Source organism: Anarrhichthys ocellatus, unplaced genomic scaffold (assembly GCF_004355925.1).
Source record: "Anarrhichthys ocellatus isolate YVR2014 unplaced genomic scaffold, GSC_Weel_1.0 scaffold6, whole genome shotgun sequence".
NCBI classification, from domain to species: domain Eukaryota; kingdom Metazoa; phylum Chordata; class Actinopteri; order Perciformes; family Anarhichadidae; genus Anarrhichthys; species Anarrhichthys ocellatus.
The window spans coordinates 5,374,475-5,386,209 of NW_022280036.1; the positions used below are offsets into that span (position 1 = coordinate 5,374,475).

Below are 11,735 nucleotides of genomic sequence, written 5' to 3' on the forward strand. Positions count from 1 at the left end.
ATTGCCGTGGAATTTTCTACAGACATTCATTGCCCCCAGAGAATTAATCCTTATGACTTCGGTGATCTCTCTCAGAAATGACTTACTGATCCCTTAAACTGTTTCCTCTAGCGCCATAATAACGTCAACTAATCAGTTTGTTCAGTATTTTAGTTTATGACCAAATACCTGAAAGGCTAATGACATTGTGTTTTGCGGTAATTGGCAAATGTTAGCATGCTAAAGTAGGATGGTGAACATTGTATTAGCATGTTATCATGCTGACATCTTATAGCACAACCGTGTAGCATCTTAGAGCCGCTAGTGTGACAGTAGGTCGACAGGTGCGTAGAAGAATAATAGGTGTAGACAATACAGAACAAAAAACTCAGTAACCTGATGAAGGTCTATACGGAAACGTCGTCACTAAATATCTCTGAATACAAGTGAAGAAGACAGTGTGCGGGTGATTTTTGTATGTCCTGTTTAAGCTGTAAAACAACTCTCCTTTACTTCGGTTTAAATCCAACCACCTGCTCACCAAGTTCCACCTCTTCCAAAATCAGGTGCATATTTCATACACTCAGTTTATCTAATACATCAAAGTATATCCTATGACGTTCATATTCAGTTGACTTTAATTTAGTGGTGGCCTTGTATTGGGTTTTAGAAATGTTTGCGATATATCCTGACCCCTCTTGTGTGACATCAAGATATCAGAAAGACCTACAATATAATAGAGACAAATGATAGAACTAGTGCAGATGATGAAGGTGAAGAGAGATATGGAAATGAGTAGGATGAGCAGAGGACTGAGGATGAAGAGGGAAAATCTTGGGGTTGATTCTGAAGACTATTTGCAGATGACCGTGGACTATTTGTTATTAATAAGATACATTATCATATAATATAAATCATATAATATTGATGCTATAATATAATGGATCTTATATTGTGGTGCAGTTACCCTCTAACAGTGTAGAGGCCAGAAAAGAAAGATGTCTGTTTTCTACCTTTGTCTTCTGTTCAGGGCATAATAAAGCCCTTAACAACCATGAACGAATTACTGCAATGTCTTGTAATGTTCTCTCTCCAGTCATTATGTAGTCTGTTGTGGGCTACAATTTGCTGAGATTTCAGATTGACTAAAGCACCCCCAGTATCACAATGCTTTTGAGTAATATTAAATACTGTATAAACAGATCATTAATAACCTTTCCAGAAGCATGTGTTTTGTCGATTCAGTCAAAACCCAGTAAAGTTCATCCGGTGGCTTTCATTGTATTCAAAATTGACAGGGCTAAGAGCAGTAATACATATTCTACATACAAACTAGGTTTTGGTGGTTTTTTTTTCATCCTATACTTGTAGAGAGTTATTGCTCGGATAACTCTGTCAGCCTTCGACCAGCAGCAGGAGCTTTCACAGGCTTTTCCTGTTGCGTAACATAAACACGAAAATAACCTGCCAAGATGACAGGTAGGCTGATAAAAATTTCATAAAAGGTATCTGATACAAAGTTATTTTTAGAAAATGGTTGATTTAGCTCTGAAACATCATTCTAATGCTTCCATAAAATTCAGTCAAGCACACAAACACACCCACACACACTTATAATGTCCAAGCATAAACAACAACAGCAGCAGGCGTCTAAGTGTGTAAACATGCATTGAGAAGTTGAATTCCCAAACACAGGCGAGTGAAATCCACCTATCCTCTTTTTCTCTGATTCACTGACTCTCATTGTCACCTCTGTCTATTCATACAACATGTATAAACACTGCAAAGTTTTGTTTTTTATCTTATGTTTCACTAGTTTCTGTGTTGTTGATTTCATTCCTCTTTCTTTGTTTTTTATATTTGTTGCATTTAGAGCACTTTTTAACACTGGTTTTGAAAAATGCTATTTAATAACATGTAACTTCATGTTTATCACATGTTGAACAGTTTATATGTGATACATTGATATATTCACGTGGTATAGGCACATGGGATTTTCAGATATTTCACATATGGTACATTTACATATAGGTATATGTGGTTTTTCAGCATTACGCGGGAAACTTTTACATGAATTTTACATGTGATTTTTTTTTTACAGCATTATGTCGCTCTGTCCCTCCCTCTCTCCTTCCTTCACTCGTTTCTCTCTCCTCCTGCTGTTGAGGGCACTACATGAAAGAAAGAGACCAGGAAGGCAGAGGCAGCAATTCTGCATTTACAACTATGTGCGTGAGTGTGACTGTGCGTGTGTGACATTTGGCAGAGAGAGGAGAAAGGGATTTGGCCAACTTGTCGGGGTCTTTCATGTCACATTTCTGCCCTGAGGAACTGACCTCTGTCTCCCTGTCTGGAAAATAACTGGGAAAAACTCAAATGGAATATCAGAAAATTCAACTCTGCAAAACAGTTGGAGCAACATCCCTCCTGCTGCCTCTACATCAGAGAAAGAAGAACTGAGGGATGATGACTGAACATTTTTATTTGTATCAACGAAAGAAAGTGAATCGGAGAGGAGGGCTTTTGTACGTGGGCCTATCTGACAACTGGGGGAGGACGCAGATTTATTCATATAATTATACTGTTGGTGTTTTTTTTTCTTCTTTGAGGGAAAGGCAAAGAGCCGAGAGAAGATAATAGGAGAGGAGAGAAAAGGGGAGGAGAGAGCAGAGAGAAGAGGAGTACAGAGCAGAGAGAGGAGAGGACCAGAGCAGAGAGGAGGAAAGAGAGGGTAAGAAGAGGAGACGAGTGGAGGTGAGGAGAGGAGAGGATGGACTGCAGATGGGATCTTGCCGTTAAGGAAATGTAAGTTTGCATGTGCATGAGGTGAGAATTGCCCATGTTGATGCTGCTGCTGCTGCTTATGTTATTGTCTTTGTTGATGATGTCAAGGGTAATATGTTGTAGGGAGTCTCAGGATTACTTTCTTTTCCTGCACACATGACCTCTCTCCCTCTGGACTATGTTTACTGTCTCCTGCCCTAGTTCTCTCTCTCTCTCTCTCTCTCTCTCTCTGTTTCTACTCTCTCTGCAGGTCATGTTAGATAGTAACGGTGCAGCTGCGGAGGGAAAGGCCAGTGTCACATTGCATTAGCATTACGCACACACAGAGGGAGAAATACGCCTAAAGTTTGATGAGCGCACGTGGACTGTGTGTGTGTGCGTGTGTATGTGCGTACGTGCATGCGCGTGTGTGTGTGTGCATGTGTGCGTGTGCGTGCGTGTGTGTGTGTGCATGTGTGCGTGTGCGTGCGTGTGTGTGCATGTGTGTGTGCTGGTGTACAGTGAGAGCTCAGCTGGAACAGGTTTAAGAACCATACAGTCCTCTTACCCACATGGAGAAAACAAAGAACTATTGTGCCACATAAGAATTTTGCCAGACTGCACAGAGACAGAGAGGAAAAGTGACGAGGAAGATCAGAATCTATAAAAATAGGAGAAAAGTATCTGGCACTTCCTGTTGACATGTTGGATTAAGACCTTTTTTTACTGTCTGGACTGCCCTGATGTAATAAACCTGATGCATTTAGTAGTTTATACCATGTTTAAAAGAATAGGCGCTTTTTACAGCAGCCATTTTGACATGTCATTGCAGGGTAAACACAGGTGTAATTATTAACATTAATTATGGCCCAGTTAGGCGGGCCCTGGTAATGTGCATGGTGGCTCATTGGAATGGTCTTGACACACTAAATAGAACAGGACCATAATTAATGTAATTTATCAATTAATACCATTGTGTTTACCCTGCCTTGACATGTCAAAATTGGTGCTGTGGAAAGGGTCTAAAATGTGCCACGTTTTGAAAAATGTGCTTATTCGCCTTTGTGCAGAGAGTTACTGGTAGCTTAGCTTAGCATAAAGACTGGAAAGAGGGGAAGGGGGGGGGGGGGCGGGCTAGCTTGGCTCTGTCCAAAGGAAACTAAATCTGCCCACTAACTCCTTAGAAGCCCAATAATGAACTTGTTATACATTCAGTGTCGTATACGGCTGGAACTACTGCAGTCTATAAGTCTGCAAACCACAAACTATATCCTCTGAAATGACCATAAAATTGAATCACTATCTCTATAAAACACTTAAAAACCAAACATTAAAACCTGGAAAAAAATTATTAATTGCAGGACTGTTATATTAGACTGCATTAGTTTTAACTAATTGACCGAATAAATTGGCAGCTGAATGAAACTTGTTTTTTTAAACTGTGCAAAACCGAATGCTAATAAGCTTTCAGTGTTTTTACAGGGAGTTATGGGCCAGCCTATGTCTTGAGCATGACCAGTTGGTAGGTTACCAGCAGAGTTGCTGCTCCTAGCCAAGAAATAGTTTGGCATGTAAACCTCCTAAACCATCAAATTGTAGTTTTTACACTTCAGTTCTAGTACAGAAAACATGACATAACGTGTTGGTTATTGAGCTTTAGAGGTGTTGGATTTTGGTACTTTTGGACAGAGCCAGGCTAGCTGTTTCCCCCTGTTTCCAGTCTTTACGCTAAGCTAAGCTAAATGGCTGCTGGTGGTAGTTTCATGTTTACTGTACAGACACAAAAGCCGTATCCATCTTCCAATCTAACTTTATAACTATATCATCATAAATATTTCTTTTGCAAAAAAAAAAAAAAATTTTAAAAAATGATAAAAGTCAACAGCTCCTGTTGTCTAGACTGTTGAACAGAGCGGCTGTAATCAGCTGGCTGCAAGCCAAGAGTCTCATACTAATGTCTTTACGTAACTGTGATGTTCAGCTGCCTGATAGCATGAGTTTTCACTACACTTACCTGTTGGGCCACAGATTGTTCTTCCGTTCTCTGCTCCTACTTGTTCGTATCAGTTACTTTTTTATTTTTGTTTCAAACAACATTTTCATGAAATGCTTAATGAAAAAGCATGCTGATAATAAACCAAACCAGGAAGTACTTGTGATGGCATGATGACATGCTATCTGCTGTAACAAACAGTAACCTAAATTGACGGATCCAAAAGATAGAAGAAGAGAGCAAGAACAGGAGCGAGTGGGGCAGTCACGTCCTGCAGCATTTACACATAACATCACCAAATGGCCCTGACAGTCAGTGGATTTAGAATTGCTCGGAGCTTGTTGTGTTATGTTTCACTGCAATGTAATGCCAACTGTTGTCATGTTGTTGCATTGCTTTTAGACTGTTTTGTTAGTTTTGTAAAATAATTACAGGCCCGAGGTCTGTTGTTATGCTAATGAGCATGTGGGGATGAGACATAAATGTATTTGACTTGTTCTTCAGTGTGATATTAGTTCTCACTAACAGGTCAATAGTACTGCACCTTCAGAGTTTTTACAGCAGAAAACATCTTCAAAAATTAGGTCAGTTTGATATTCTCTGAGAGCATCATCCATTTTTCATTTGTTCGAGTTTAAACTTTTGCCGTGTCTTTACAGCCTCGCAGCAGGTTTTGGCTTCTTTATAGTTCTGCTCAGTTTTAGACTTGTGAGAGAAGTTTGTGTTTTCATGGTCGGGTACATTTACAGTTGTTGTCATGAAGTCTGGTCTGTCTTGATTGAGTGATTAGGCCCATTTGCAATCATTGATAAAATGTTTAATGGAGGGAAAAAACTCTCATCAACATCCAATGAGAGCACATTCACATATGATGAGATGTGTTTAAAGCTGTCAGCTGGGGAAATCACAATGTGTTTATGATATTTTTAAAAAGGCTCTACAAAAGGAGAAAACCAATATCTGTGTCCTTTTAACCCTGCTGCACTCTGTGTTTGTACTTTCATAACAGGATTAATGCTCAGATCTATAGAGCTTCATTTCATTTGGGAGAAGAGATACAAAGGTTTGGGACAAAAACGATTCAAAATGTTAGTGAAGAATTTCAGTCTTGCCGAGGGGCTTCACAGATATTCTGAGTAATTACAGTGTTATGCTTTAAGCACGGTTCACAGATTTAAAATGTCACTCATATGTGGAAATATTGCATAACTCTAGTGTTGAACTTTTGCAGATAAAGAGAATAAAAGTGATTTAGGATAAATACTTTCATTTATCATTTAAATAATTAACAGGAATTGTAAATGTTTGCAGGATTTGAGTGTCAGTGAACCCAATAAGTGGTGATAAAAAAACATTCTTATCTAACACAAGACTGTACCTACAATGATTGTTGCTCATTTGCATTATCCACTGTAAGAGGAGGGAGCTGTTAATTGCTGGACAAGCTGATGTCAGGTTTGGAGCAGTATAACTCAGTCAATCACACCACATTAAGCAACATCAACTTCCAACACCTAGTCAAAGTTTGCATATTTCTATAACCTGTGAGTAGTTCAAGCAAAGACAGATTTTAGTTTTTTTTGTTAATCATCTTGTGACTCCTCAGATTTATTGTGTGGATGTAGATGTTTCTGTTGATGAGCATTGAGCCAAACTCCTCAAAACATGATGTATTTGAAATATTGAAACTCTTGTAAAGAGTGAAGCATAAGGCAATGCTCATGGAAGCGCTTCATAAGATAAAAACACAATCAGATAGACTGTGGAGCTCTCAATTTGGGCAGATGAGGTTATAAAGAAGTTAAGAAAGACAAGCAGACACTGCGGAGTCCCGTGTTTTCCTCCCAATCCTCCTCTCCTGTCACAGGATGAAGGATCTTCCAGGATCCTCTCAGGACTTCAGCTCTGTTGCTCTTTACTTCCCCTGTGACATCTCTCCACCATCAGAGAGTTTGGACCTGTGGAACTAAAGATACATTTTGTATCAGAGCCATCAATAACTAACACACACTAAAGGTGTTATTCTGAGTGTGTATGGGGGAGTTCCAGTCTGGGTGTGGGGCTACGTGTCGAGACACAACTATTTATTTAAGAACTTTTTGTCTCTATCTCTACTCTACATTTAACCTGGCTGTTGCAGACTAGTGTTTGCAGTAAATGGTGCGGTATGTGGCTGATACTCTAAACTTCAGTCCCTGAAACATGCACATAACACGTCGAGGCTGGACAAGACGGATAAAATATGCATCTTGATATTTTAAGCTTGAGTGATGTCTTTACAAATTGTGTTGAAGCCCTTTTCATACAGATCAAATCCCCCAAAGGAAAACCTTTACAGATACTGAGCATGAAGACCTTTGAAAGTGAATAAATAATAAAACCCTTAAACAGGGTGTTGCTAGTCAGAAAGACTTTGCTTAGTCCATGACACCAGCTTGTCTGTGACAGCAACATCACGTCTGTGATGTGCTTCTGTCTGAGTGTGTTTATGTCCACCAGCAAGGTTAGCTTCATCTTGATCCGATTCTATTTACAACATACAAAGAGAAAGTTGGCTGATGGCTGTTTGTTGACACCTAGTGGTTCTCCCTAGAGACAGACTGGTCACCAAATAGTGATACTTCTAATAGTAAGTATTCATCAAAAGTAAATGATTTGCATGTGACGGCACTTCTGTTTAACGACATAATGTATAATGATATAGCCATACCTGTATAGCCCTAGCACAACGGGATTCAAGTCTTAAGTTATTGAAACTTTTTATTTAATGTGCTGTATATGTTTACTGTTCATTTTATTATTTTTACTTGTTTTGTTTTCTGATTACTTGTTACATGGTTAAAATAAATCTATCTATAATCATATCTAAAACCTAGTTGTAGACCTTTTTCTTCTGCGACACACACTATGTAGTTATTATGCTGTGGGATGTTAACATTAAATAACTTACATAATGACCTTAATGTTTATATACATAAATAATCATCTTAATATTGAAAGGAATCTTAGGAAAATTGTCCAAGAATAATACTATGTGTATACTTCTTTTAATGGCACAGTATCTGTGCGTTCCACTACCCATAAGCCAGAAAATGATTTAGTATGTCCCCAATACATAGCATAATAAATGTATGCCAAAAAATACCGAGATGTCATACTGCATCCGGACCCATTTTGCAGTTTGTACATACTTTGTAAGGGAAGCTGCAGTTTGTACTAAGAGTAAAAGGCATGTGATCTGGAACACAGTGGTCGTGTGCACAGGAGGTGTCAACGCATGCTAGATACGCCAATATAGAAAAAGTGTTGCAAAATGCTCTCATGTAAGTCAGACATCTGTCTTTATCTTGAGTCTGTTTGTTTTTTTACTGTTCTTTGTGAAAAGTACTTTACAGATCATTTTGCAATCACTAATAAAAATCTCTATTTTCTCTGCATGGTTTGCTATTTGTGTGTTTATCATCGTATTTGTTCTACTGATACCACAAAACCTCTGACTGCTTCATACATGCGTGCATTTAAGTATTTGTGTTTGTGTGTAAATACCTACTTTATTACTTTTTGTGTGCGCGCGATCTTGAATTTGAATATTGGTAAGTGACTGAGGGGGAAAAGCCCCTTGGTTGCCTTTTCTCCTAAACCCTGCAGGCAAACAGCTCAGGCATGTTTATAACAAGGGGGAAAGTGAGAAACGATGTATAGATTAAGGTATAAGGTGTCCAAAGTGCTATAATTATACTATAATTACCTCATCTTCTCTCGACAGAAGACAGGTTTCAGTTCTGGATAGATATACTGAAGTTGTAATTCTGAGTGTGTATGGGGGAGTTCTAGTCTGGGTGTTGTATGCGTGTATCTATTATTAATTCAACTTAAGGAGAGGGATGATTTGTAGACAAAATCTGTCCCTCGCTCTCTCTTTCTTCTTGTTTCTAACCCTCTATCATTTCTTACTTCTGTCCTCTCTCCTCCACCCATCAAATGATCCAGGGGAGTCTCCAAGCATGAACTCCACTGACCTCTGCAGGAGATTACAATAAGCTCAACCGGCTGTGAAATCATGAGCGCTCCCACGTCAGGAACCCCAAATACGGAGGTGAATGTGGTCTCCCAGGAGATGGCATTGCTTAGCAACATTCTGGCAGCTTACACCTTCATTGCAGGTAGGTCCAATCAGCCACATTGCCATGACTGTGTGTGATCCCACTGTAGTCACCATGAGAGCTAAGGAACAAACTAACAAAAGCAACCACGAGGCAGATAGAACACAGGTGAGCAAGCTCAGGTGGGGAGATCAGGAGGTGATGATTGCTCAACAGGGGAGACTAGTGGACAGGTGAGAGATGACAGTCTGAAACAACATGGACATAAGAGCAGAGAAAAGTTTTGATGTTTTTTTTCTTCTTTTTCTCTTAGACCAACCCGAGAGGACAGCCTTGGTGTTTCTGGGCGGTGTCTGCGTTGGCCTTCTTGTCACACTCTGCGCCATCGTCTTCCAGATACACTGTCGGACAGACTGTCACTATGGCAACAGTAAGCACCCTCACCACCGCCACAGGAACAGGCATCCTCAGCGTCGCCATCACAGCTGTCCCCTCCATCAGCCCATTGACAGCAATCCAGACAACACTGCTGTTGTTGCCTCTGGAGGAACCGGGCCTGCCGGGGACAGCGAATCAGAGGACTGGGATGACACGTCTGACCTGTCATCACGGAGACGCAGACGATTTGAGAGAGCTCTGCTGCACGCCACCATGTTCACATCAGCTGAGGGTACCTCTCACACAGACACACACATATATGGTACATATGAAGAGACCAGTAGTATCAAGACCATTATTCCAAACATTAAAACCTGTCTTTTTCCGAGATGGTGGCCCAAATTAATCTATTCTTGATTAACTGGTTTATGGTATTTAAAAGATTAATTTGACTCATTGGGAAAGGAAGCTGCTTTAAAGAATGAGTTTTCATTTCAGTGTTTGTAATTTTGCTTTATAATGTGTCAATGTACATTTATACATACTCACTCACAGACTGTGTATCTCACTGCTGTCTCACATGCTCATATCTTAAAATAGAAGTTCTTCTCAACAGTGATGTGAAATTTGATGGTTATATGAATGGATAGTGTATGGACGTGCTTTAATCCGTGTGTGTGTGTGTGTGTGTGTGTGTGTGTGTGTGTGTGTATCGTCAGAGCTGGACCGGACCCAGAGGCTGGAAGAGCGGGAACGGATTCTCCGAGAGATCTGGATGAACGGACAACCAGACATCAGTACAGTCACTCAAAGCCTGAACAGATATTACTGACAGATAATCAAACAGGCAGATAGTCAGAGGGTCACGAATATAGACAGGTGAGCAGATGGATAAAAGGTGAAAAGTAAACAAATGAAAAAAACAAAACAAAGGATGCAATGAACATAAATCATCATATCGGAAGCGCTGTCTGCACTTCACCAAAGAGACTCTTACAGATCAAACTATTAGTGACAGCACTGCCAGGAGCAGTCCCCTCCATTATGTAAACAACAAGGAAATCATATGAGTTGTGATGGCTCAGTCCTCCGATACAGGATGACACTGAAGTGTCGAACAAGTAAGCCTCAAGACACAGCGGACCTTCAGAGCACACACTGCGATGTGTAACTGCTGTTGATGAAAACTGCACAAGGGATTTTATAACTTTCCAAATTTTTAACAGCTGCTTTTAAAAAACATGGACAGAAAAGGACGAGGCTGCAATGCTTTGGCTGTTAGTGGCTGTGTGGGTTCCAACATTGGTGATAATGTGATGTTGCACTTTTCTCAGCTCACCCTTTTTTTCTGTGTGAATTGGAACCTAAATGAAAGGTGCTCAATAAAGAATTCAGAGCATTTCTATTGCCTCTACACGGCTCTCAACATGGCGACAGTGCCAAGATACATTTACACATACTGGTGCTTCTACTGCTGTATTTCTGCATCCCCAGATGAAAAGAATACTTATAGGAAGGACACTAAATAGCTGTGGTGGTTGATAAAATATGCAAGGTATAACTTGCAAAGTCTGTTAGTTGCATCTGTCTGCTGGAGGGTTATGTTGTTGCACAAGTACAGCAGGTCATCATGTTTGAGAGGGTCATGCTGCCTCTCATCCTTTGGTTTATGTGATAATGTGCTCAAAAAAAGTATAAACTTTCATTCCAGGAATTTATGGAAGCAGTTTTCTGTACTGTATTGAGTAAAGTCCCGTATTAAAATGAAATATTGTGGCTCACATTTCTTCAACAGTTTTTAAATGTCTTTGGGAATGTCGTACATGTGTGTCATCCGCTGTTAGGAGGTATTATGGACTGTGGTGAGAGCCCAGAAGAGATATGTCCAGGGAATGATCTTGTTGACAGCATTGAAATGAATATTAAATCTTACCAATTATAACCTGAGCAAATAACAAGGTGTGTAGTGAAGGTCGGAGGTGTACAATATCAACACAATGCAGATGCCCTTACCAACCAGTCACAGTTAAGAGTGCTCACCTTTCCACACACGAACATGACCATTTGTGTTGGTTGGACACAAGGCCAGCCATGTTTGGGGTAATGGACAAAGACCCCTATCATTTTTATTCTGTGAGAATTATTGGAGTCAGACTCCCCCTGGTGTTCATAATGTGCCCCTCCAGCCACAGCTCAGTATATAAAAAGAGCTTGAAAAGCCAAATGGTAAATCCCAAATGGAAAAGAGCATAGTCAAAAAAAAGTCATAAATAAATTGCAATCACATAATTACAATTAAAATGACTCAATGAACAAGTGAATACAAAATAAAAGCAATAATGTGAAGTCATACTAATATTTGTGAGGCTCAGTAGCATATATGATATATGGATATGGCTGCTCTGACTCAGTCATTAATTAAACCAAAATAAATCATCATATGCACCGCCATCATCCACACTGTTGTCAGTAATTCCTCATCAAGAATAAGTGAAAGCTCAGCACTGTTGCTTTATTTT

At 39.8% G+C, this 11,735-nt stretch overlaps 1 protein-coding gene across 2 annotated transcripts; it reads left to right on the top strand.

Annotated features, from left to right (window-relative positions):
* The first annotated feature begins 2,698 nt into the window (after positions 1-2,698).
* Positions 2,699-11,123, top strand: eva1ab (eva-1 homolog A, regulator of programmed cell death b). 2 transcript variants are annotated; one of them, XM_031846943.1, is made up of 4 exons: positions 2,699-2,784; positions 8,726-8,898; positions 9,152-9,508; positions 9,936-11,123. In XM_031846943.1, the coding sequence occupies exons 2-4, from the start codon at positions 8,796-8,798 to the stop codon at positions 10,046-10,048; spliced, it is 573 nt and encodes a 190-aa protein (XP_031702803.1). In that variant the 5' UTR covers positions 2,699-2,784; positions 8,726-8,795; the 3' UTR covers positions 10,049-11,123. The 2 variants fall into 2 exon arrangements, with proteins under 2 accessions (XP_031702803.1, XP_031702804.1); XM_031846944.1 differs by lacking the exon at positions 2,699-2,784 and having other exon boundaries at positions 3,896-8,898.
* Positions 11,124-11,735: the final 612 nt, after the last annotated feature.

Bases quoted from the DNA above. Each gene is read 5' to 3' on its own strand.
- eva1ab (XM_031846943.1), top strand. From the start codon at position 8,796: ATGAGCGCTCCCACGTCAGGAACCCCAAATACGGAGGTGAATGTGGTC. The intron at 8,899-9,151 runs GTAGGTCCAATC...TTTTTCTCTTAG, and splicing joins AGCTTACACCTTCATTGCAG to ACCAACCCGAGAGGACAGCC. The intron at 9,509-9,935 runs GTACCTCTCACA...GTGTATCGTCAG, and splicing joins CATGTTCACATCAGCTGAGG to AGCTGGACCGGACCCAGAGG.